The sequence below is a fragment of the Sphaeramia orbicularis genome, chromosome 5 (genome assembly GCF_902148855.1).
Source record: "Sphaeramia orbicularis chromosome 5, fSphaOr1.1, whole genome shotgun sequence".
Taxonomy (NCBI): Eukaryota; Metazoa; Chordata; class Actinopteri; order Kurtiformes; family Apogonidae; genus Sphaeramia; species Sphaeramia orbicularis.
Window position 1 is genome coordinate 25,305,994 of NC_043961.1, and position 26,640 is coordinate 25,332,633.

The following is a 26,640-nucleotide window of genomic DNA, read 5'->3' on the forward strand; positions in this document are numbered from 1 at the left end:
ATGAAACCTCCATGAATACCCGAGTGGGAAAATTGTTCATTTTATCAAGGGTAAGAGAATGATGGTATTAGTAATATTTACCCACGGCGATGGTGTAGTGGCGTTGTTCAATCGTCTATTTATAGCATACTCGGCTGTATCTCATGCATTGCAAATGTATGGCAACATCGCCACGCAGCGACATTGCCTCCTAGCCTACCACCGTACTGCAGAGTAGACACACCCCTTCAATACACACGCCTCACTGCACACATTTGCAAAGTGTCAAACATATCACGAGGCGTTCTGGGTAAAACAACGCATTTTGCAGCTGATGTCGTTCTGATCATCTAGTGAGACGTGTGTTGTCGACGGGGATGGTATTCTGACTTATTTAAACTCTTACGCACGGGGTTCAAAGCAGTGCAGTTACAAAACAAAGACATCCCGGCGTAAATGAAAACACCGCCGCAACACGACGGGGGAGATGCGCCGTGATTTGCTCATTAAACTGTAACGTGTTAACACAGTGATACATACAGATCCACGCACACGCACCTGGTCTCTATTGATTCGCACATCAAAAGGTAAAACGGTGTTGCTTTAAACCTCACGCGGTCAAAGTTGTTTACCTCTTCGTTACCTCTGACGTCACGACACACCCCTGTTTGAGGGGGCGGCTCTTCCTGTTATGAGCACCGGAGCCGACCAAATGGAGCTGGGATGGGCCGAAATGTCACCAACCGCAACACGGGAGACAACCGCGAGCCCACCTATGATTGGTTACCGAAGGGGCTGGGGGGAAATCCCTCTTTCCCGTAGAGGTCCTACGAAGGGGGCGGGGCATAACAAAAAAGTAATGGCCATCTATTTGGGTCCTGAAGAAGGAGGGATATTTCTCGTCGTACTATCGTAGGTGTGATTTAGCTTACTCCATGTTTGCGCGTGCGTTTACCCGTCAGTAATACTCCTTTCGGTGTAGATTCTGCCCATGTTGGATGTTCGCTGCCGGTGGTCGCTGCGAGCTCAGTTAAGCGGGTAAACTTGGTGCCTCGTTTTAGGGTTAAACCAACCAGCTAGCCACGCTAACGGTTGTTAGCTACTACCAACGCCGCTGCTGTGTGTGTGAGCCAACGTCTGGAAGGGCGTACGAGTTTGACGTTTTCCCTCAAGTCTTGCTCACATTTCTGAGTTTATTTCACCGCGGTTCTCTACCCTTAAAGACACCTTCACTCAACATGGGGAGGACAGGTTCCGCAAGAACATGAAGACAACGCCGACAACGACTAAAGAGGATTAAAAGCAACTCGGTCTTAATGGGGAAAAGTTGAGCTAAGGTATGAAACTCGCAAGCACAGAAGGAATGCAAAAGTCGAGGCTTGAGTTATTGTAGTTTCTGTTACGTAAGAGCATACAAGCACAGTTTAAGTCTGTTTTTAAATCAGCGTGTTTACGTACTTGCCTGTGTGCTATATATGATGATTCATGTGGAGTTTGTATGTTGCTGGTGAAAATAGTTACATAAACAGAGCAAAGAGGTCAGGTACTAGGGTAAAGGCCCACTCAGTGACTTGCGACATGCCATTTTGCTTTTGTATTGAACAGGATTAACAACTTGGGATAAACTGAAGAAAGGTTTCAAGTCTTACCTATTGTACAAGAGCATGCTAAAATCTCAGGTGAGACATTTCCTTTTGTGTTTAATTCATTCCTTGTAATGTTTCCGTCGTATTACAATGCTTACACCTCTTATCAGCGTTAGGTAAGAGGCAAATCTTAATGTTCCATACATGTACAATATATGCAATGTGTACAATGTGCCATTTTCTGTAACATGCTGGAATATATCCTCGAACCTGTCAAGTCAAGGCTTAAGAATAATAATACAATTAATTTAGATAATTTATTTGTTTTCTGTGATTTTTTTTTTTTCTTTTCCATTTTTCCTCCATAAATGTTTATCTACTACTTATGTAATTACATTTCACACCCCCGTAAAATATCAGGTGAGTTGTTTTATGATGTTCATAATCACTGATAAGATATAACAACTAAGTGGGATCACTACTAAATGTGTTACAGTTTGTTTCTATTATCTATGTATGACTACTATCTGAAGTAGGATGATTTTTATTTCATCTCTACAAACACAGTTACTTGTGCCAGTTATGTACACATTTGTGTTGTGTTATTAATTTATATACATATATTTACATAAGGAGGTCTCATGTGGGTAAGATCAATGAATAGCAAGTTCTTCAGCTAAAAGCATAACTTATCCTACCTAATTCTTCAGTGAGCGGAATAGAAACCAACCCTTCAATCAGTGGAACAGTTTAGTACTGGAAGATGTAGCAAGTGAAGTATGCATTATTTGGGACAATCTGACACAGAGCCTAAGTAGGGACCCTGTGTGGCACCTTTTTGAATCGGTGTGTCTGATTGGCTTGTGTGTAAATCTCAGCAAACGTCCGCATTAGGAACCTACGCAGTGGGCTTGGTGGGTGTCATTATTGACTGTAACTGTAGCAGGTTGTTTATGGAGCTATGTGCCGTGGTGATGGTACAGTCCATTAGGTCTCCTATACACTGAAATGCCCCACCTCCTCCCCCCTTTCGTGACTACAGTAATTGGTGGCTTCCTCTCACATGTAACCTATAGAAAGAAAGAGCCTGCTGTACTTAACAGTCAAGACTTACTTGTGTGTACCTCTGTGTGTGCACGCTGTTTGCCACATATGTTCACTTGCCTTTGAGACTAATGAAGTGTTAAGTTCCCTCTAATGTCTTTGAGTCCTCAATTAGCTCCTGTGGTTGATGATTTCTAGTCCATACACTGCAGGTAATATTTTTTGGTGCAAGCCATGTAGAACATGTTCTTATCAGCAAGCAAAACGTACCACTATTTTTTATACTTTATACAGGACAGTTTATATTCTTTGATTTTTTTAAAATTGTTTTTTAAAAAATTATTTAGGTATGATTATAATAGAGTTTAGTGCAATTAAATCTTGTTTTTATTATAAAAATAATGTCAACAAATTCTTTTTCTTTAAAAATTCAATAGAAGTTTTTCCCAAATGGGAGAGAGCATTTCACATTTAGATTATATAAATTTATCTTGTTAGGTGAGTGCATCTGCACCCACTGTCCACCCATGTCTTTTGTCTGTCCGCTTCTGTCCATTTGGCTCTCTGTGCGCATGGCTATATGTGCTTGAGAATGTGCATTCTCTGTCAAATTCGGCATAGACATAAACAGGACTTTTGGTGTGTGTTTGAGTGGGCCTCTCCCTGCCTCGTCTCTTTCCCTTCTCCAGAGTCCAGCAAGGGGCCCAGCATAAGGGGGCAGGCTGCCGTCAGTGCCTCTCTCTCCCCTTGCAGGCCAGCAGTGGGGCCTGGGCAGGGGGGAGTGGTGCAGAGACCATAGGGTTGGACACGGGACATGGGACCCCCCACCCCTTCCACCCCCAGTTTAGCCCATCCTGTGTGGGGCACAGGTCACCTTGTCATGTGCTATTACTGCTGCCGTAACATGCTCCCTGTGATCGTAGGGAAAGAGCAGAAGATAGACTCGTGGAGACTGTGGGAGGGAGAATAAGAAAGGGAAGTGAAGGGGCAGGGGCAGGACTGGACTAGTCTGCTCTGTCAGTTGTTTAGCTGTATTACAGACTCAGTTTGTCTACTTTGTTGGTGGTTCCACAGTGTCTCTTTTTGTTCATTGTTCTCTTCCCGCTATCTGCTTTTCCAATGTATGTTCTTCAAAGAAAATTGCTAAACATCAAGTATCAAAATTAACCATCATCTGTCACATTCCCAGATTACGTTTCCTTCAAACTGTACTTGTTTTCCCCACTTCATATTCTCCTCTTTTAATATTACCATCTTCTCTACAGTTATTGTGGGCATAGACGACTTCTGTGTGTGATTTACAAACGTATGTATTTCCATTGTAGACAAGCTCTCTGTGCAGCCTGGGTCATTCCAGACCAGATTTGTTTTATGTCTCTTCTGTACTCATAGTGACCCAGCCTGAGGTATGCAATAAAACACATTGCCTTATGTTTTCTCTCTTGCACTCTCTCTCTCTCTATGTCCCATCATCTCTGTTTCTCTAATTCTTCCTTTTTGTTTTTTTTTTTTCCCACTATCTTTTTTCACTTTAAGAGAAACTTTTGGCAGCATGGAACAATTTCAGAACCATTTGTGGGATGGCGTCATGTGATGTCAATGGAGGATGCTCATTGGAGTGTCAAAAGAGGGGCCTCCTCTCTCTCTCAGGCGTTCCACAGCAATCCCTCTTTTTCTTCCAGTGCTGGTATAGGTCTGGATGTGATTCTGACTCTGACTCTTATGTGTTGGGATGTGGTCTGTAAGCTCATTGCTGACATTCTTGGGACGTGATGCCAGAGGTTTTTTATTTCCCGCTTTCCCCTCTCTCTTCTGCATGTCTGTGCGCAGTTAAAATGATCCTTCCTTGAAATGCTGTCTGGATCCTCCTCTTTACCCCCTTTGTTATATCTGCCCTCAATCACATTTTGTCTAAACGCCCAGGTCCTAATGGCACCACTTAATTAGGTTTTTTAGATGGTGGGCGTTGGTAGAGGTTGGGTTTTTATAATCACTTGATATTGACTTTGATGAAAGTCAATCTAACATCTGGGCTGCACTCCAAATCTTTTTCACAGCTAAGGACTCAATTATTTGTTCTTTGAGTAACAAGGATCCTGACATGGAAACCCACTGGCCACTTTCCTGTTTAGTAATCACCTCTTTAGACAATGGCTGCTGGGAATGAAATGGCGAGTAGAACAGAGGGAAATAAGCTACCTTATGAGTGGTGTCGGATTCCTGCCATGGTCCACCTTGGCACTTATCACTGTATAAATATCTAAGGAGAACTCCAACTCCCTCTAGATAAGTGCAGGAGCACAGTTTTATGAATTGGTATAGTCAATATGCCTGTGATACCTACTGTTTCTCATAGTAGCACTCTATCTTCTGCACCTCAGATAGTCTCACATTCTGTATTGCAAACTTAATTTAGCCTTGACTGACATCTAATGTCAACAAAACAGAAGGTGTAAATTGAAGTAATTTACACAGTTGATGCTGATTAATATGATACAGGATGTGTAATATGCTGAGGTTTTAATAGACGTTTTGTGGAATGCTTTTGCTTTAGCCACATAAATCCTCTAGGTGTTCATTAATGAAAGTTTGCTCAGCTCAGGTTATTAAAGCTGTTCTGTTTATCTGGTAAGTAAAGTGGGTTTTTTCAGACATGTTGATCCTAATGTATTCCAGACCACCAACTGTGCTTTACCATCCATCTCTAGAACGAATCACCTTTTGAGTCCTTTGGTTTCAGCAGATGGAGCCATGTCTTTAAAACCAATTGGGGACATATAACATCAGTCCCTGGATTATGAGACACATGCGTGTCATTTCAGCCATGAGGTGAATAAATCAAAGGGGGAAAAGATGAGTCACCGCTCAACTGCATGCTAAGTAGCACTTGTTCTCCCTCAGCTAGTTTGTTGGGTAAAAGAGAAGTAAAAGGGGAAACTCCCTAGCCTCTATTCCAACTGCACAAGCGAAATAGGGATAATATCTTTATTTTGCAGCTTTCACCACCCAGTTAAAATGACAAGCTAGAGTCAGTTTGTGGTAAAGCGTATAATTACAGCAGGCCTCATCTCTTGCTCATCGGCCACTGCCGCCGTGTCACTCAGATTGCCAAGCTCCAATCTTCCGACACACAGCTTTTCCTCTTCTTTAAGAGAGGTGAACTTTATTAGAGGGTGAGAGTGTTTTTATGAACTTTTTCACACACATTTTCCAAAGCGGCATATAAGAGCAGCTGCATATTTACATCATTAAGTGCTTCTTAACTTTGTCCATCTCTTTGGTGCTGAAGAGATGATTTATACATAATGCAACGGAAGGGAACCATTCATTATGCTATATAAAGCATGAGCCGCATTTTTGAGCAAACACATAAAACATTAGGCTATCTTTTTTCATCCTCTGTATTGTGAGGGTTTTCTGGTTTGCTGTGTAAGTTGAATATCATTTAGTTTAGGGTCATTAGTTCAACTTTACAATGCATTTCTTAATCTTGTTCAGTGAAAGAGCCACTGGCATTTAACATTATTTCTTGATATTTTATTGACTAAGGAATTATAGTATATTTGTATTATTTGATGTAAAGGGTCTGTAAAATTTACCAGTCAACATAAAATCAGTTGGAATTAAAATGGCACGTATCAAGAATTTATATACTTCCCTTTTTCTCATGTGATTTATTTATTTATTTATTTTTTCCAGTTGGACTAGTGTGTACACGTCCCTGCAAAACAACACATAACACAAGCATCATCTTGAGTTTAAAATAGTAGAGAAACCGGGCCAACGAATAAATCACACTTTAAATGTGAATCTTGCATGAATAGTAAAATTCTTTTCACCCCGATCCTTCTCAAGATGAGAGGCTGTCAAAGATGAGACATTTTATTTATATTTAGCTAGTAATTGAAGTGGCTTATGAGTGGGTATTTTTATCCCACCCTTTGAAATAACAAAAAACAGGCTGTTTGTGTTGATGGCTTCTCTCTGGGCCACTGCTGTCTGCCTGCTCTTTATGCTTCTTCCGACTCACATCCGCAAGAGCCAACAAGGCTACACAGGGGCTTTGTGACACAGAAGTCATTGTAACAAAGAGGTCACCCTTCCCTCCCTCAGTCACTGTACAGTGTATCTATCTATATGTCCCTCTCTGTTCTTACTGGCCTGCTTCTTTGGTGCATCTCCTCCTTTGCTACATCACTCCTGCTGCACTATCCTGCAGGCTCGAGCTTGCTTTATCTGACAACAAACAGTGAGTCAGAGGGCAACAGTTTAGAACTCAAGCAAACCATCAGCACATGTTGGTATAAATGACAAATTAGGAGTCTGAAAACATACCCGGTGGGGCTAATGTTCCAGACACTAGCACAAATTGATTGCACGGTGCATTAAAATTACTTAAAAATGTGCAACAGCATACAGTCTGGTTTAAACCTGATGACGTTTGATTGGTCACTTACATTATGCATTTACACGCTTAGGCAGTCGCTGTGTTGTGGCTCAACTAAGTATTTGAGATCAGTGTAACAGTCTTACAGATCTAGATGAAGTTTAAGCTGGTGTAAGCTTACTCCTACTCACTCGAGTCATGTGGTTGAGATGAGCTACTTTAATTACCCTCAGTAGCTCGCACTTCACAAGGAACTTGAGTAACAAGCACTGTCACTGACTTCGATGCTTGTTTTATCCCGCCTCTCCTTTTATACTTCTCACTTTTTGACCCCACCCCCCACCAGTAGCTAATGCATCTTTTTAATAGAAGTACACACAAATTACTTGATATTTGTTATCACTCATCAAGCTATAATCCATTACATAACCTCCACCCCATAATAAAGTCATCTACATCATTTGCGCACATTCCTATATGCACTACATCTGAAGTGTGAATATTAACCATGTTAGACAGAAAAGAGCCTTAAAATGGGCTGTATTTGAACCAGTATGTGGCTTATTGCAATTTCCTTTTTCGTTTTTATGACAAATCTCTTGATTAAGTCGAAGAGTCTAGTGTTCCCCCTTGCTCAGAGAGAATGGATAAGAATTATTGTGTGATTTTATTATTATAATTATTATTTATACATATATAATTATTTGCTAATGTTCATGAAGGTATAATATATCCAAGTAATTCCCAGCAGTGGTAACATGGTGGAGGCTCAAGTTAAACCATTTTTTTTTTACTAAATTTAACATCTACTATTCTGCTGTCTAATGTGAAATTTCATATTAGGGTTGCTCCTCTGCTCAGCATGTAAGCTAATCAAAACTCAGTGTCACCGTTTTGTCCTAAGGGTTTATGCCAGTGTAACGAAGAGAAGAGTAATACTGTGCATTATTACTGCAATGGCAGATGTGATCGATGCTGTTGAACACCTTATACACAACACGTGTATCATTCAAGAGTGAAGCATTCAACTGAAGCCTGAAGCTGAAAACCTGTTTGCTGGTATTGCGTGCTAGAGACTGGAATGAGTACAGATCTGGTCTAATAACCTGATGCATTATTTAGAGCTCTCTCAATACTACCCTGCATTTAGTGTAATGGCCTGTCAAGGCTGAATGCAATCACAGAGGACTGACTACGCTGATCAGTTGATGATGTAGTAAGGCAAATGGCTGTTTTCTCTCTTGGTTCACAGTGAGTGATGAGTGTGGATTAGTTTGCTTCAGTGCAGTTGGTCCCTGTGTACTGGTCAGTCTTGGTTGATACTGTATTACATACTTAAGATTTTGGAGTTTATGTGGTGTGTAATATGACTAAAAACTTAAATTATATTGTTACAACATTAAAAAAATACTAGGGGTGCACAATGACTATCGGCACTGATAATTATCGGCCCGATGTTGAAAAAAAATGACGTCATTAAGATAATTCCGATAATTAGAGTTTTCACCGATATATAGAGCCCATAATAATACCTCTAAATTGCTTAGATTTCACACATTTCACCAGTACACCATGCATGTTGTTGCCTTGCCAAACGCCATAAAAACCAAGAAGAAGAGGTCTGGATCAGTACATTTTAAGTAAAAGGGTTTTCAGTTACTCTTTGCTACAGCTGCAAAGCAAAGAGGAAGATCAAGTGGTTGTGGCCTCTGTTTTGGTCCAGCAGCAGCAGAAGAGGGACATTCTAAAACGCTTAACGTAAAAAAAAGCTTAATGTAGCTTAATGCCCGTGAACAGTGATCAATCATCACCAAAGTTCCTGTGGACATCTGTAGTCACGCCCACTTTCACCTCTGCAAAACACACGACAACCCCAATTTTATGGATGTTGTGCACATTAAGCCTTTTCCTCCCCATAGGCACAGATTATAGAGAAAAAGCTTAACGTAGCTTAATGTCCAAAAACAGCAGTTGATCATCACCAAATTATGTACTTGTACATAAATAAATAGTAACTGAAAACCCTTGGTCTATTGTACATTTCAAGCAGCCATAGTCTTTTGGTTCTGTAGAAGCCTTTATTTTACTATTAACTGAGTTATACCACTGACTTGAAAAAATAATAAAATAATTTGAAGAATGGGAGCTATTGTTGTTTGGGATCGGTTATGAGAAGCAGGAAGTTATCGGTTGTAAAAAAAAAATTATCGTGCATCCCTAAAAAATACCTAAAAGAATCATGAAACCAATCTGCTCATCAATGATATCATGATTTTAAACTTTCCAGATTTTATTTATTTATATATGTCAAAGCTAATATGGTAGAGATTTTCTGTTTCTTAAGCTTGGTTGTTGTGCATAAATGCTTAGGTGCTGTGTGTGAGTCATAATGGTAGAGACAACCTTGCTCTAATCATCTGAATACATTTATTTCCTCTTAGATCTCAGATGTTCTTGATCGGTTGATGGTGTTTCATGTTTTTTTTACAAGGAGACTTTGTAGACTTTGTACATGTCTCCATAACAGCATTTTCTTTGGATTTTTCTTTTTGCTTTACAGACACTCTCTTCATGTGTCTTACTCAAGGCAATCATGCAGTTGTAAAATTTGTAAATATCCACATTGTGTTGACATGTTGACTAAGTCACATTACATCCAAAGCTGGCTGCATAGTGTATGAATTCTTGTCATGTAGAACTCATGCCCAGCTGTGTTACATCACCTACTTATATGAGGATTGTTGGCGTGTAGTAAACAGCCCTATGGCCTGAAAACGATCTTTGTGCAACCCATTCAAACTTGCATGTCATTCTTAAGAGTACTTACCATACTGCGTAGAAAGACAAAGAGCGGGCGAGAGAAAAAAAATCCAACTTGTGCACTGACACCGTTGAGAAAAACAAGAAAGCCCAGTCAGGACACACCCTCTTCTGTCACTAGGCTACTTGGTCATTGTAGCAAAACAGGACAACTCGGACACACAAACTCACAAAATATCTCTGTGTTGGGTGTCGGCCCCAGTTAAAGGTGTAATCGTAACATTTTCACATCTATCACATCATATCTACAAAATGAAGACATCTATGTTATATTTGCTCACTTATAAGCTTCCATTTTACCAAATGTTTTTTTGTTTTTTTTTGTTTTTTTTTTTACAGTGTTAAAGTTCTGAAAAATCTATACATTTTCTCATCTTAACTGTCTGTTTCATTTGATCCCCTGTCATTGGTGTCATATTTTCTTTACTAATATGAAAGTGGCAGTGATTGATAGTTATTTTGATGTCAAGGTGGCAAAAATTCCATAAATACCTTTCAGCACATTGTATTTAAAATGGTCTGAGGTACAAAGTCGATCATAGACAAACAAATAGGGTGGTTAAATATGTGATTGGAAGCTGTAATTACCAACTGCTGTTAAGATTCTGTCAGCTTGACATAGAAACCTTGTGAAATGGCTTGACTTTTCCACAGTTGTGTGAAATGTGAGGCCATCTATGTTTGTGTTTAGTGTCTTAATGTGAACAGAGAGGAGATATCTGCACAAGGAAGAGATTGTTTTTCCAACACTTACAAACCAACACTTTTTTCCCCTTGATTTCAGCTCCTGCAGCTTTCACATTGATTACTATTGTTTCATTAGAATGAAACATATATGTATATCACCAGATAGAATGAAGCTAAAATTTAAATACACTACCTCACCTGTAAAAATGATTTCTGCCAGTCACAGAGATTTTTCACAAATGTGTTTTAACTAATCTAATGACGCTATTTCATAACAGCCATGTTGCTATAAAATGCTAAGCAAAATTGGAGCAAACTTTTTAAAATGTCCATAAATTGGTTTAGACTGTGAGGATAAAGCAGGTTCAGATGATGAATGAATGAATAAATTAGGCTGTGTTGTGTCAGTCAGCTGATCATTCAAATGACTTAAATGTTAGCTAGCAGAATTTATTCAGTTTCATTTCCTTTATGCTCATTTATACTTAGATGGAAATTGGGGCAAAAACACAGAATGACTGAAAAAACATTTTGGGGTTTCCATAACTATTTTCCAATGCAAAATGTCAAATATGCATAAAACATCTATGGAAACACACCTTATGTCATCATCTGAATCTTTTGTATGAAAATATAAACATTTGCCAAGCTCTTCCAAGAAAATCCAGTCTGCTTTGTCTCTGTTTGGATGTGTTTTGTCTAGATTTCTACTCAAATTTCTGCCGCCCCACTTTGAGGGAACTGTGTCATTGTATTGTTAGTTATTATTATATGAGATGTTCCTGGTTGAAGCTTGTGTTGATGAGACATTACCACACTTTAGAAACTGATGTCCACACTGCCTGCAGCCCTACAGTAATGGCTGGATCCTCTGTTTCTTTACTTCTTTGGCTCTTTTGTTTTAATAACAACACAGCGTCCTGTTAATTTCTTAAGCCAATAATTCATCATTTGGTTTAAAGTAACACTGTTCATAGTTGTAGTAGTTAAATAAATACTGTTTTTTTTTTTTTGACTTTTACAGGACTGAGGGCCAGTGATTTTTAATTAGAGGTGATTGATGAAGAGACCTGTCAAAGCATTTTTAATTATTCATCTGAGTCTTTACTTCATTGGGTGTTGATTAGTTACTTTGTTGAGGTTTGTGTTGGTTCCGCTACCCCCTCCTTCTTCCACCCTCCGCCTTCTTTCTCCTTCATCATTTACTTTCACTCTGCTTTGGAAGCAAAGAAACAAATAAGAAAGGAGCTTTGTGAAAAGGACAGTGATTGTTTGTTTATGAGGATGCTAGCCTTGCGGTGACGTGCCTTATTTTTTCCTCTCTCTCATGAGGCTGTTAAGTGAAATAGATACTCAGAGCACTATGTAATCAAATGTAACCCAGATCCTGCATTTTGGAGTGGAACAAGGGTTTTTCCACTTGATTCATACGGCTACAGTTCTTCACCCCAGGACAGAAACGATGGAGTTCAGTTCACCTTCAAAGGGTATAATGGGGACTCGCATGTGTCCAACTGAAATGGACAGTTGGTTTGGCAGGGGTCAACATAAATTGTGTCTCAACTTGATGTAGGATGATCTTTGTAATAACAGTCTAAGATAAAAGAAGAAGGAATTTGATGAGTTAATTGAAAATATCATGATGGAATGATGAAATGACTGTAAATGGGTTGACCAGGTAACTAACACTTTTCTTTTCCATATCCAGTGAAGTGCACTGCTTAATAAACTTGTCTTATACTTCTAATAGACATTAGAAGTTGACCGTCTATGAACATTTTTTTATGACCGGTGATGTATTTTGTAAGTGATCATTTTTATGTGTACTACACTTTGATGTGTTTTTTTTTTTTTAATTTCTGTCTTTTCCCTGTCTTTATTTAGTGATGGAGCCCACGGTTGTGAGTACATCCACTCTGGCCCCTGATGAGTTTGACCGGAATGTGCCGCGTATCTGTGGCGTGTGTGGTGACAAAGCCACTGGCTTCCACTTCAATGCCATGACCTGTGAGGGCTGCAAGGGCTTTTTCAGGTACACAAACACTCGCACAAGGTTGTAATCACAGACGCCATTCACACATAAATTAAAACATCTGTTGCAAGCAGATATGCACGCACACACTTGATAATCCATGTGTAGCGAGCACATCCCCTAATGAAAAAAAAGTCATGTTGACCATGTTACTGGCACTTATGTACATTAGTGTACATAAACTGGTCTGAACTTGCATAAATAATGACCACCCACACACTCACACACCAACCAAGTGTAATTGCCACCCACAGTTATATAAGAACAGACAAAACCACACCACACTGTGTTTACGCTAATACCCACCAGCAGGTAGAGAATACAAATGAGCTTGATCCTATAGTTAATACCTCAGTCATTGCCTCCTCATCGACACAAACATGAGTGTCCAATTTAAGGCAAAACTAGAAGAAATCATGATTTTGTCAGTTTGTGTGTGTTTTGTGTGAATGCTCCTCTCTGCAGTGTTGATGTTTAAAGGGAGAGGATGAAAAAGGCGGATGTTTAATAATCTACTTCCTCTTATTCACATCTGTGTATAAATGTTCATACATACTGTACATGTCCTCCACTAACTCAGTCATTATGCTTTGCGTCATAATTTGGCAAGAACCTTCACATCCAAGCTTGAAAGGAATAATATTTATCTAGTTCCACTCTGATTATTTGTGCAATACTCTGTCACCAGTGTAGCACTGCTGCATCTGTTAAAAACAGATTTCCATGCATAGCGCTCCACTGTTAACTTGCTTTATAATGTGTGAGTTCTGAAACATCTGTGTGGTATAACTAGATTCTAAAAAATGTGGAGAATTGTGAGAGGTTTGCGTCAAAACTCCAATGAACATGGAATCTCTGTTTGTCAGTGTCAGTTTTTTTATCATACCTGTGAAGCTCAGATTTGCCTGTATTAACAAATGAAAATGTTTTCATTTAATTCAGACGCAGCATGAAACGCAAGGCCACCTTCACGTGTCCTTTTAATGGCAGTTGCACCATCACCAAGGACAACAGGCGCCATTGCCAGGCATGCCGACTCAAACGCTGTGTGGACATTGGCATGATGAAAGAGTGTAAGTATGACAGATGACCCATACCCAATTCCACAGCCAGTGATTACTGAAATGTATCTCCTGCTTTTCTCCTTGTTTTATGTTGTGACTATGCTCATGGAGATGACTTAAATCTCAGTTACAGCAGTGTTATCAGTTTGAAGTCATCAGAAAGTGAAACTTTGGTCTAAGAATCAGATGACAAAATTACATGATAAATAATATAAAGTAAAATAAAATGACAAAGTTAGATAAAAGCAGTGTATGAATTAATAAAATATGTGAATACAGCTTTGATAAAACCAGTAAAATAATTAAAAGCAATTAGAAGCATCTGCAGAGGATTTAAAAGAAACATTGCAGAGGGTATCAATTCATAATGACATTAGATAAAGAAAAAAAGAAGTTAAGGGATCACCAAAGTGATAACATTTCATCCTGAGGGAGAAAATGCTTACTACTGTAGACATGGCACAAAAGTGAAAAATGCACCCATTAAATTTACAGAACTACTGTTTGCAGTTTAGGGGCCTACTGTCCTTCTTGTAAATATTATGTAATATTTGAACTGAGGTCAAGTATCTCAGGGTCTTTGCCCCCATTAGAGTGTTTACATGTTCCATTTGAACTAGTGGAGCCTCCCCACATTGTATACACTAAGCATACTCCATCTGAAGTTTAAACACCTGCTGTTATGTACAATCTAGCGAGGCCTCTTCTTTCCACACAGTCATGTTTATTTTCATGGTCTGCAAATAGCAGGTACATCTTTCTTGTTTTCTCCTGGCATCCGGATATTGTCCTCAAAGCCTCTTTTAATCACAGTTCTCACTTTTCCAGCTTAATGTTATTTTTTTCTTCAGAGTGTATCTGAGAAAAATCACTGGGGTAATGGCACTAACACTGGACCTCACTACAGGTGCACAGGAGCCAGTTATGTGTACTTGTGTTTGCTGCTGCTGTTGCAAAAACAGAAGCATGTTGTTGAGACCCAGCTCTCTCTTTCTCTCTGGCTGTGTCTCTCTGTCTCTCGCGCTCTCTGTGAGCTAATTCAGTGGCTAGAACAACAAGGAGCGAACAGTACAAAGACAATGCATTCACTTGTTCGGTGCAGCAGGGGTCTCCATATGGACCCGTCCCCTCCCATTCTCTTCCTCCAGAGAATAACAACACCCCTCCCAATACCACATTGACATAGCTGTCATCACAATGTAAAACACAAGTACATGTTGAAAAGCTTGAAAAGCAACCAAATTTAAAGGGGATTATGTTACTGTGGTTATATCAAACTGTCCATTACTAACTCGTGCATTCTGCTCTGTTTTATCAGTGACATGTTTATGGAAATGTGTCTTTTCAGTTTACTAGCAGGTTATATTTCCTGTGTGTGTTTGTGTGTGTATGTGCGTGCACTAATGTGCCTCTTTGTCTAACTGTACGTGCCCCCCCATCCCCACCAGTCATTTTGACGGATGAGGAAGTACAGAGGAAGAAGGACCTGATTCAGCGGAGAAAGGAGGAGGAGGCACAGCGCGAAGCGGAGAGAGAGGCACGGCGGCCCCGGCTAACTGATGAACAGAGTCAGGTCATCGCCACGCTGGTAGAGGCACACCATAAAACATATGACGACTCCTACTCTGACTTCTGCCGCTTCAGGGTTTGTATCACGTTGTGACTATGTTTGTCCACAAGTCAACACAGTTAAGCAGGTTTTGTAGAAACCAACACGGTATATAGAGTTTATTCTTAAATCCAGTCATTTGTACCAGTTAAGTTTATCTAAAATATACCCAACTAGAGACCGACTGAGTTATGGAGTATTCGGTATATCTAATATTCAGAATGTTTTGTTTTGGGTCCAATATCCAATGAAATAAATGAATTTAAAAACTCTGCTCTGTTGCAGCTGCCTTTCTGTCCCTAGACTCTGTGGTCAGTGTCTGGTTATCTGATTGATATCAACCAATCAACATTTAGTTTATTTAGTAGTATTTATTAGTAATCCATTAATGTCAGCAGGAAAACGAACAATAAGTATGAAAGATTGCTTAGTGAATTGTATTTTAATTATTTGATACTTACCTTTAACGCATGTCAATAGAAGTGTGTGTTGGAACCAATTTTGACATCATTCCTGTCAGAAAAAGCTTCACATTTCAGAATTCTCTGGGGTCCTTGTGTCATGTGTCCTGTTGTCTTGTTTAGCCTCCGGTCCGTGAGGGTCCAGTGACGCGTAGCGCCAGCAGAGCTGCTTCTCTCCACTCTCTGTCTGATGCCTCCTCTGACTCCTTCAGTCACTCTCCAGGTAAAGTCTTTTCAGATTTATCTCAAACTCAGTCTTGCATTTTGACAAAGAAAGATAAGGTGTATTACAACACAGCAAATTAATATTTGTATTTAAAATAGTTTAACGTTGACGTAAGAAGCGGAACCTCACAGTTTTCAGAAATGAGAAAATGAATAGTACTACAGTCAATATTAAACTATTCTTCTACTTTAGCAGTTTGCCTGTTGGCTTATATAATTGGTTGTGCTGCTTTACTGAGAATCCTGCGGAAATCCTGTGAATGACACCTGACTCCCACTTGTAAACATGAGTTCATTAATGCATCCATCACTAATGGAGTGAAAACAGTGCGGGAGATGATCACTGGCCTACCGCCGACACACAGATGAGACAAATGACTGCAAACAACCCCAGCGGGCTCCATATGCCTCACGTGTTGTCAAGGCTGTCATCTAAGCTTTTATTCTAACTGCTATGAACTGGCATTTACATAGAAGATCATATCAAGAGGATTTAACCTTTCTTATGCAGTTTCTGTCTTTTCTCTCGCTGCAGCTTAAGTATGACAATAATGTGACATTTCAAAGCCATTTGTTGAAACACCAAGCTTTATTGTCTCCTTCTTTTTGCTGCTCTCATTTCTTTTTCTATTTATTGTCTTCACATTGTTCACTGCAGAGTCAGTAGAAACCAAAATGAACTTCAACAACCTGCTGATGATGTACCAAGAGCAGGGCAGCAGCCCTGACTCCAGTGAGGAGGAAGGTTCCAGCTTCTCCATGCTGCCTCACCTGGCTGACCTGGTCTCCTACAGTATCCAAAAGGTGATCGGCTTTGCCAAGATGATCCCTGGCTTCAGGTACGCATGGGTTTCTCTTTGTGTATTTATAGAGCGTCTTTCTGACTGTTAAACCCTCTCTCTGTACTAGTTGATAACAGATGGTGTTAGAAAGAAAAAAGTTTTCCTTGTCTGGAAATTTTGACTCCCAGGCAATTATGATGGGGGGAAAAAGATTTACTACATTCAGCACTGGACAATGACCAATATAGGATCGCAAGAAAAAATTGCCGTGAACAGAAATACTCATGATATCATAATTACATGATGCCAATTCTGTTTTCCATCTTGTGTTGAACTGATTTACATTTGGGGATAACTGTTACCTTGTACTTAATATGTATCCATCTTTTGTAACTCCTTGCACATGACACTGATGAGAAGGACCCACATTTCCAGAGCTGTTTATGTAGTTTTCTCATGTTTTTTTTTAATAATTCTGGGAAGTTTTTATGTAAAATACAGACTGAACTCCTTCCTGTGCATATGTATTTTTTTTATTTGCATGTCTTTTAGTGACTCTTTACCTAAATGTGTGTGGAAGACTTTGTACACCTACTTGTTTTTCCTGCATGATTAGTCGATATTGTGCCTCAGTAATGGCTGTGGTCTAAAGGCCATAGCTAACTGATAGACTTTATGTTACAGTTCACTGCCACGTTGTGGAAAATGATGTGTTGTTTGTTGTTCTTCACTGGAGTAGATGTAGCACTTGTACTTTAGTGTCCAGTAGTTTATTGCCCGAAACACATTGTGTATCATAGTGAGTGCTGTTCCAGGAAGTCTTTGGTTAAAAGTGTGAAAAACATGTTCTTAAGACATACAGAAAAATACAACCTCCTAACCTTGAAAACTGCATTAAGTGAAGTGGAGTAAGAAAGCACACTAGTGGAAAAGTCTACCCCTTAATTGTGATTGTAAAGGGAAGTAAACAATAACCTGCCAAGGCTTTTCCATTGTTTCTTCCCATCCTTTCAGATGTAGCAAATGTTGACTCCAACTCTTAGTGTGCTGACAGGGACAAATACTCTGTGTCTTGCATGTCACCTCAAAGTCGAGGCTGAAACGTGTCGGGGCCTGTATTTCCTGAAAGTTGACGTTCCCACTGACAGCAAGTGATGGACTTGCTTGAATTACCTTTGGAATTTTTGTCCTCTTATGATGTCCTCTCTAAACTCTAAAAAACACACTAGATCTCCCCTTATGATCGGCAGGTTTCAGCCTTGTAAATATCTGAAAAATTATAGTCACATCACAAAATGGAGGATTTTTATCAGTGACAGTAACTCTAAAAACACCTCATTTTTTGTGCTAATAAATGAGTTTTTCCATGTCACAGCATAAGAGTGCAAACAAAAAGCAATGAAAGTGTTATTTTTTTCTCCTGCACTTCATGTATCTGTGAAGACTGTGACAGACCTTGAACCCGCAGTCAGTAAAGTATTGATAAGCCAAATCCTTTGAAAAGATATTGCACATGACGTATTCCAGACTTAAGCAAAGTGCACAATATTCCTCTAATCTTTTGGGTTATTTTAGGACTATTTGTTTCTTCTCTATTGTGTCCTGTACAGTCACATGCTACATTTTCTCTGTTCCTGTAGGGAGCTCACTGCAGAGGACCAGATAGCACTGCTCAAGTCCAGCGCCATTGAGGTGATCATGCTGCGCTCAAATCAAAGCTTCAACCTAGAAGACATGTCCTGGAGCTGTGGTGGGCCTGACTTTAAATACCAGATCAGTGATGTCACTAAAGGTCAGTTTACATGATGTCACGTGTAAAGTCGAGTGTCATTGAGACAAACTTGGATTTAATAGTGCATGGTTATTGGCTCATCGTGCTCTCCTTGTTTTTTTTTTTCCAGACAGAAAAAAAATATGTATGATTCATATGAAAACTCATTTGACAATTGACTTGATCGTTAGCGTGGGAGTCTAGATAAGGTTACCGGCAGTCGTCTGTTTGCACGCCCATAGGCAAAGGACAGTGGCGCATGTTTTTCTGCAAATCCAGTCCTATGTATCTGCAGTAGCCCCTGTGGGCATGGTTTTCATTTGCCTTTCAAACAAGACCCCCTCTTTCTGGGATCAACCAAAGAATGTCACTCCTGACCTGCCCACCGCACAAAACAACCACTGTCTGCAGCAGGAGAAGCTGCTCTGTTGTGCTCCTCTTAAAATATCAGTGTACAGGAACATGTTTTCTCATGCAGTTGTCAGCACTGCATAAGTTTAGTAAAACATGAGCTAAATTGTTTTGGTCTCTTATACCAAGCTTTAAACCCTTTGTTTTTCTCTAGTAGGTTGTTAGTGATATCTTCATGCTTTTCCAGAAGAAGCCAGTTAGAGAAAATAGAGGTTCAGTCACGATAATCAGTGAAATTTAATGATTTTCATTTACACATGCATCAAAACAACCTCTTGGAAATCACACACGAATCATACATCTAGAGAAACTCACAACCAGTAACATCTAACTAATGAGAATGCGCCACAGATTATTCCAACAGGCAAAATGAAATATTAATGCCTACGATTCCCTGGAGGACCTTTCCTCTCTGATATCGTATGGGCCTGTATGTGCTGTACCAACAGTAATGATGTGTTGTATCTTCTATCTGGTGTAGCGGGCCACACTCTGGAGCTGTTGGAGCCACTGGTGAAGTTCCAGGTGGGCTTGAAGAAGCTCAATCTGCACGAGGAGGAACATGTGCTGCTAATGGCCATCTGTTTGCTTTCTCCAGGTAGATTTGCTTGAAGGAGCATGTAGGCAATGGACATAAGTTGTTTCTGCAAAATCTTGTGTATTTTATCATAAAAAAATAGATATTAATTATTGCCTTTTACATGAAATATTAAATTTTGAATTATCTTTTGAACTGAGCTCATATTTAGGGTATGCATTGGCAGAAGATACAGTGCATATATTATACATGTTCTTTATAGTTATGCAAGTAAGCAAGCTCACGTAACTAAGCTACTATTTGCATCCCTTTCTGCATATGAGGCACTTCATTAACAATGTATAGATGTGCTCTCCTTGATCTAAAAGAGGACGGTCACTTGACCACGATAATTAAAATTCACTTTACATTAACATATAAAACATTTTAGGATTATTACATGTTCAGTATTCACTAAATATTACACAGCAAGTCTCAGTTTTCCCACATTTTCACTGCTACTCTGTTTTACTTCTTGTGTAACAAGCATATGTTTCTTGTCCAACCCCCACCCTTTTCTTCTCTCATGCAGACCGCCCCGGTGTGCAGGACCATGCACGAATTGAAGCCCTCCAAGACCGACTGTCAGAGACCCTACAGGCCTACATCCAACTTCACCACCCAGGGGGGCGACTTCTTTACGCCAAGATGATCCAGAAGCTGGCAGACCTGCGCAGTCTCAACGAGGAGCACTCCAAGCAGTACCGCTCACTCTCCTTCCAGCCGGAGCACAGCATGCAGCTTACCCCGCTGGTGCTGGAGGTATTTGGCAGCGAAGTGTCCTAAAGGCCACCTCCAAACCTTAACTGTTGGAGAGGAAGTGGGAAACAGAAGCCCAATGGGTAAAAAAGGAGGGAAGGAGCTAAGGAAGTGCTGGATGGACCGAATGGAGGTGTGGAGAAAGAAGCAATTCGAAGAGAGAAAGTGGTGTGTGAGCACTTGTGTGTGTGTGTGTGTGTGTGCATACTGTACGTGTTTGTGTGTATGTGTTGAGTGTGTGTCATGTCTAAAAAAGAAGTCTATGTTGGCGTTTAGGCCAGGGTTGTATGGAGAGAAAGCAGGTGTTATAGTAGACAGTAAACAAGGGAACATCATATTATACCAAGTAAACTTATACATACAACTTCTGCCTATATTCTATTTTTTTGTGTCTATTTAAATCAACAAACAGCTGCTTAAAATGCCTGGACATTTTGTGTGTACGTGTCGTGCACACGCCAACACAACAAGCATACTCAGTTCTTCATTTAGCCATTCAGTTGAGCTACCTCTTGGTTTTACTGGGGTTGTTTTATATTTACATCACCTATGTGAAACAGTAACTTTTACAGATCAATTTAGATACAGTAAGATGACATTTCAGATCATCTGTGAAAAAGCAGTGCCTGCACATTGCATTGACTTTCTGATTTTTTTTTGGGGGGGATTTTTTTTTTTTTTATTCTCTCATCTGCTACTCTCCAAGGCAGCGTTTGTATATGACTGTGTAAACAATTCAAACACATGCCTTTCACCTGTCACCAAAGGTATGGGTAACTACTTTCTCAAAAGCTTCCAGTACCTAAAAATAACCATGCTGCTTCATGGCTCTCTTCAGATATACAGCCACTCGACAGCAAATTTTTCTGACTCTCCTCAAAATTTATGAAGGAATAAGTCATTATTTAGAATTTATACTGCAGAGTATACAACATAGTTTGTAATTTAGCAAGTTTTTGATTGGATTCTGAGCTGCTTGGTTTTTTGAGGTGAGAATTAGCCACTAATTGTGTTAGCTACTTTTTACATTACTAACTGTCAATCAAACCAAGTCTGCATTATGGATTGTTATTCTCCTTTGTAATAGTTTTTCTCTATTCCTCTCCTTTTATTGAAATAGTTTTTTTCCCCTGTAAATACTTAATTGCTACCACATGTATGCTAAGCACTGTTATACCACCTTTTACTCAAGCCTATGTACTGATACACAGTATCTATATTATCATGGATTTTTAAGGGCTAAAATGCCAAATCTAACTGGAATAGTAAATCAAGGCCAAAGCAACGGGCCTGACTTGTTAATATATAGCTGCATACCATTACTTGGAAAAGGCATAGATACTGATGCAACTGCAATGGATGCTCTTTTTGTTGTTGTTGTTTGATACATCACCACACCTTTAAAAACAATTCCATGAATTGTTCCTCCTCTGTATACAGTGAGCTCAGTGGATGGAGAGCTTAAGGAGCTGCTTCAGACCTCCACAGATATCACACCCCTTTCGTTTCTGACTGGGAGACGTGGATTTTGTAGAATGTCCGAGGGCCTGGTTGTGATTGTGGTGAGCACCACTACACCCAGACCCTCCTGTTTGATGATGTATGCTGCGCAGCCCTCTAGTGGCTGTATCATGTAAATACCAGGTATATAGTATATAAATATATATAATATGTCCGCCGCTGTAAATAGGGCTACATAGATATTTCTCAAAGCAAATTTTTTTTAAATATATATGCAAATACAATATTGACCCTTTTGATTCATTATCACTATGTTTTAGGAAACTACGCTCTTATTTTGACTTATTTTTGGCAAGGAGTTAGGAGCAGCTTGGTCTCCTAATGATTCTTTTTGTGATGGGCTGATGTGTTTGACTAATTTCCAAGGTTCATTTTTGCAAATAGGACAAGCTACAATATGCTGTGCTGCTCTCTAATATAAGCCATACAAACCACCTGAAACATTACAGTATGTCAGACCGAGGATTCCAGAGCTGTGGATATTCTCTTATTATTATAATCTACTTAACTCATATGCTATTTATCTACGGCTTTGGAATCTTCTGTTAAGCTCACGTGAAGTAGAAGCTCGTATGCCTTCTCTCTGCTGTCAGTCATCTTTGACTTAAGCTTCATCGAACAGCATCTAATGGCTTATTTAGCCCCAGGAGTATATAAATGCTTCGTTTAGAGGCCAGTAATGTACGGTTTGTTGCATTTGGTAGTAAGTTTATAAAATGTCCCACAAAATATTAAGCCAAACTCCTGACAGGCGCAGATGATTTCACTTTGGCTGGATCCTTGAGCCTAAGCCAGAAAATTTCCTTTACAGAATGAAATCGTTTGCAAAGAGTGAAGGTCTCAGAAGTCGCTTTTACTTTCTGTCAGCCTTACACGCGTCCTACGTCAGACCGAGAGCTTCCTGTAACATCTTCTCCACAGACCAGGGCTACTCTGATCGAAGTGAAACGTGGTGAGAGAGCTTATTTGTTAAAATGAGCATATTCTCTCAACTGCTTGGAAAGAGCAGTGGCAGTTGTTGCTGTAATCTGTTCAGCCTTCATGGTTTTTATTCTTCCATTCTACCATTCTCAGTCACTGTGGCTTTATTCCAAATCCTCACTATCGGTCACTGTGACATAGTAAACGGTTCTGGATGTTTCCTACTTATGTAATCATAATGTGTTTGGTTTAATTTCTGCAGATCACTGGGATTATATAGTGTATGTATATGATTCCACGTACCCCTACAAATGTCCCTGCTGTGAATGAACCCAAGGAGTCGATGGCTGGAGTGTCTTTAGGCAGTACCACTCATATGTATAGTATGTCAGTTTGATGAGGGGTATGATGTGCTTGGTTACTGAACACTGACTTTTGAAGTTTGAAAAGTCTCCATGTTGATTTTTCTGATTACATACACTTCTGTATGTAGACGTGGGTTTTGATTTTGTTCTATTTTCTTTGAGATAGAGATGCAGTGTTGATTTGTGTATGTATAATACAGTCGAGGTTTGGCGAACATGTAAGTGCCACGGGAAGAGTTCCCTCCGCATAAGAACAGGGTAAAGGGGAGTTGCTCTTGGGGACTTAGAAAACTGAGAAAAACTATAGAGGATGTATCATATAGCCACTAATGGAACATGTACGTTAATGTCAGTACTGCAAAGCAATGGGGGTTTTAGGATTTACCGTGAGAGTTGAATCCCTGTGTCCCTTTTTTAGGATTAAATGTAGGAATAAATACACTTTCCTAGTATCTGTTCAATTCCCGCCTCAATGTACATGAAATTCATATGGAGTTAAATGTAATGTGGTTGCATCCTCAGTTTTTCTTTAATTACCATGGTAGGCTGCTCAGAATCTGTATGTTTAAACTCTGCATTGTGGTTGTTAGAAATACTGGAACTTGAATACCTATACAGCGATGGAAATCTACTACAAGTAAGATGGACCTGTCTGTGTTGAGATTTCCATGACCCTTGAGATTGGCATCATAACACAGTAACAATGCCTGCAATATACAACTCATGGTACACTATCACCAGCAAGCTTTACTGTTAATCATGTTAGTAGACATGTTTGAAGTTTTTTGTATAACTGTTGCCATTACAAATCCTGTCTGTAAATCATGCACGAGATCCTTCACAGAAAACTTCTGGCCACAGAACAGCTTTTTTGTTTTGTTGTTTTTGTTTTGTTTTTCCTCCCATTAGGACAGGGATTGTAATGGAATCAACTTAATGTAGTTCTTACAAAAAGGAGTGTCCACAATGGATGTACACCATAATCTACCTAAAAAACCTACCTCTTTTAGCTCAGATTTTGCTTTAGCATTAAGCATTTGCCTCTGTTTTTACTTTTGTAATATTTGTATTCATGTTGGTATTTATTGCTGTCTAATGAGTCATACTTCAATGATTACCTCAGAGATATCTCACAGATTTGGGAGAGTCCAGCTAATGAAGTCATTCATTTTTTTTGTACAGTTTTTCTTCTCAGACTTAGCATTGCCTTTTTTTTTAACGCACAAAATACCAGGAGTGTTTTTAATATAGTGCCTGCACTCTGACCAACGGGGCTCAGACTGGCTAGGATGAGGCTGCTTTTTCTCCGAAAGCGACATCCTTTTGTCCTTTTTCACTCTGTCCTTGCGATATCTAGATAGCTTTCAGCAACACGTGCAATTAGTCTTTTTGCCGTGTTGCTGATATCGATCTTTTGACGGAGGAGGAGAGCTCAGCGGAGTGATTGCAGCTGAAAAGAAGGAACAATATGACAGACTTTGTGGCAGTAGGAGAAAAGAGAGGTGTGGGGTTTTTTTTTCGCTCCACTTGGTACTGTTAGCACAGTCTTTGCTCTGTAGTACACCATCCTTACCTTGTCCATCTTTGTCCCATCATTTCTTCCATATCCTCTCTGTGTCCTCACCTCTCCTTCTGTCCTAAAGTCTTGCTCATACACCATCATTCCCCGGTGACGAACTGTCTAAAAAGGGGAATTAGGAGAGGTGTGTCCTCAGTATCCATGTAATGCTGCTTCTGTCTTGAGCACCACCAAGTTGTGTGTTATTGACACTACACAATGTGGGCATCGTCCAAAGTGTTCACTCCCAGCGGTGCGACAGGCCTCATTGGAAGAGTGTGTCTTTTATAAAACTTAGTAGTGCTTATTAAAAAAAATATTCCATTCAGATCCCAGTATATTAACGGAGCAACTACTCACTTTGGTGAATTTTAATCAAGTTTTGTTTTGTTTTGTTTTTTTTTCCTTTTCTTTTGTATTCATGTCAAACTGCTTCAGGTAAACACTGAATGAAATTAAGAGTTTTTATTAATCAGTGAATACTGAGGAACAATGTCGCCATGGTCACATCTTCCCTGAGCTGTGTGCCATTTGACCCTTCTAATGCAGGGAGGGTGTTATGAAGCTGGCTTCACATGTTCCCCAGACAAATTTCAGCCAAAGGTTTGTCTGATGGGGACATTGGCTTATTGCTTAGTACTCTGCCGGCCATGTTTATTGATATTTGATAAGGAAAATATTTAATTGGGATTGAATTCTTACCCTGCACTGTGAATCTAAATCTTGTCACATTCAAGTAAATGCCTGAACCAACGAAAGCACTTATTGTAATGTTTGTAACACATGCATATTGATGAATCTATTAGCCATGAACTGCCTGTGTAGGTCAGCATGATATGGCTCCAATTATTAAAATGACAAAAAAAAAAAAAAAAAAAGTCACCTAAATTCTAATGTAATTGCAATCTTTTGTCTCATTTTTTTTTTCAAAGATCTTCTTTTTTTCTATTATAAATTGGTGTTTATGTAATGTTATTTTTGTCAAATGTTTTGCAAATCAAAAATAAACGGTTGTACATAGCAGCAGACTTCTGTGTCGTTTGTTTTTCATATATTGGATGTTTATCGTAGCCAAAGTCTATCATCCACAACCATCAGAATGACATTTCAGATTAATTTTGTTACCATGACTTCACAGCCTGCAATATAAAGTCGTGGTTATAGTTTATAGAATAGTTTGGCTGTAAACGAAAGGGTAAAAGGGCAAAGAAGGTTTTAATGAGAAATGTTATGAATTACAAGCATTGATCTGCATAGGAAGACAGATACTATATGATACTTGACACTAAATGGATTTGTTTCACTGTTGTATGCACTATTATGTACAAGTATGTGTGAATTTATGAAAACTTTCTTGACTCCATTTTCTGTTTTTCAGCATACCCATATGGTGTTGGTGTAGTTGAATACATTTTTTTTTTTTTTTTAAATGCTAAATGTGACGAAGTGTTTAGTTAAATGTACAGTTTGAGTCAGTGGTAATCAGAATACAGTTATGTAGTTACTTAACCCATAAAAACCCAAACATCTACTATCGACCATAAGCATCTACTGATCTAAAATATTTAATACCTGTTGATCCATTAATCTTATCAATACATGTAAATAATTGGTGTAAAATACAGTTTGTTATATTCTCATGGTCATCAGATATGACCCATTTGGACGTTCAGAGGCTCTATAGTGAACATGGAAACACCGTCATCTTCTACATTGATTCACCAGTAAAACCCATGGAGTTGGATCAATGACAGTGGATGGAGACATTTGGTTTATGTTCAGTTATTAATCTGTTTACTGAAGGAGTACATTTTTCCTTCAGTTTTCTCTTTTTTGATATAATAACCTTTGAATTTACTTTGCGTTTTCATGAGTATCTAAATCAAGTATAGGAAATAAAATACAGGAAAGTACATGATTTACAGAGAAAAAGGCAAAATACTAACCATAATATTATAATTAATGTTGATGAATTACTTAATAAAGGTTAAATAGCAAGAAAAATTCATTTGGAACTGCCACAAAATTAGCACCAGGTCTTCATGGGTTAAATCAGGGATGTCAAACTCATTTTCGTTCAG

General features: G+C 39.2%; 1 protein-coding gene across 3 annotated transcripts; it reads left to right on the top strand.

Annotated features, from left to right (window-relative positions):
- On the top strand, positions 1 to 25,580 carry LOC115419470 (vitamin D3 receptor B). 3 transcript variants are annotated; one of them, XM_030134267.1, is made up of 11 exons: positions 1 to 23; positions 1,203 to 1,316; positions 1,585 to 1,658; positions 12,388 to 12,535; positions 13,478 to 13,608; positions 15,048 to 15,244; positions 15,793 to 15,892; positions 16,553 to 16,733; positions 18,317 to 18,468; positions 19,340 to 19,456; positions 19,968 to 25,580. In XM_030134267.1, exons 4-11 carry the CDS (start codon positions 12,390 to 12,392, stop codon positions 20,219 to 20,221), a joined length of 1,278 nt encoding a protein of 425 aa, XP_029990127.1. In that variant the 5' UTR covers positions 1 to 23; positions 1,203 to 1,316; positions 1,585 to 1,658; positions 12,388 to 12,389; the 3' UTR covers positions 20,222 to 25,580. The 3 variants fall into 3 exon arrangements, with proteins under 3 accessions (XP_029990127.1, XP_029990128.1, XP_029990126.1); XM_030134266.1 differs by lacking the exon at positions 1 to 23 and having other exon boundaries at positions 787 to 1,316; XM_030134268.1 differs by lacking the exons at positions 1 to 23; positions 1,585 to 1,658 and having other exon boundaries at positions 785 to 1,316.
- Positions 25,581 to 26,640: the final 1,060 nt, after the last annotated feature.

Bases quoted from the DNA above. Each gene is read 5' to 3' on its own strand.
- LOC115419470 (XM_030134267.1), top strand. From the start codon at position 12,390: ATGGAGCCCACGGTTGTGAGTACATCCACTCTGGCCCCTGATGAGTTT. The intron at 13,609-15,047 runs GTAAGTATGACA...CATCCCCACCAG, and splicing joins CATTGGCATGATGAAAGAGT to TCATTTTGACGGATGAGGAA. The intron at 16,734-18,316 runs GTACGCATGGGT...CTGTTCCTGTAG, and splicing joins AAGATGATCCCTGGCTTCAG to GGAGCTCACTGCAGAGGACC.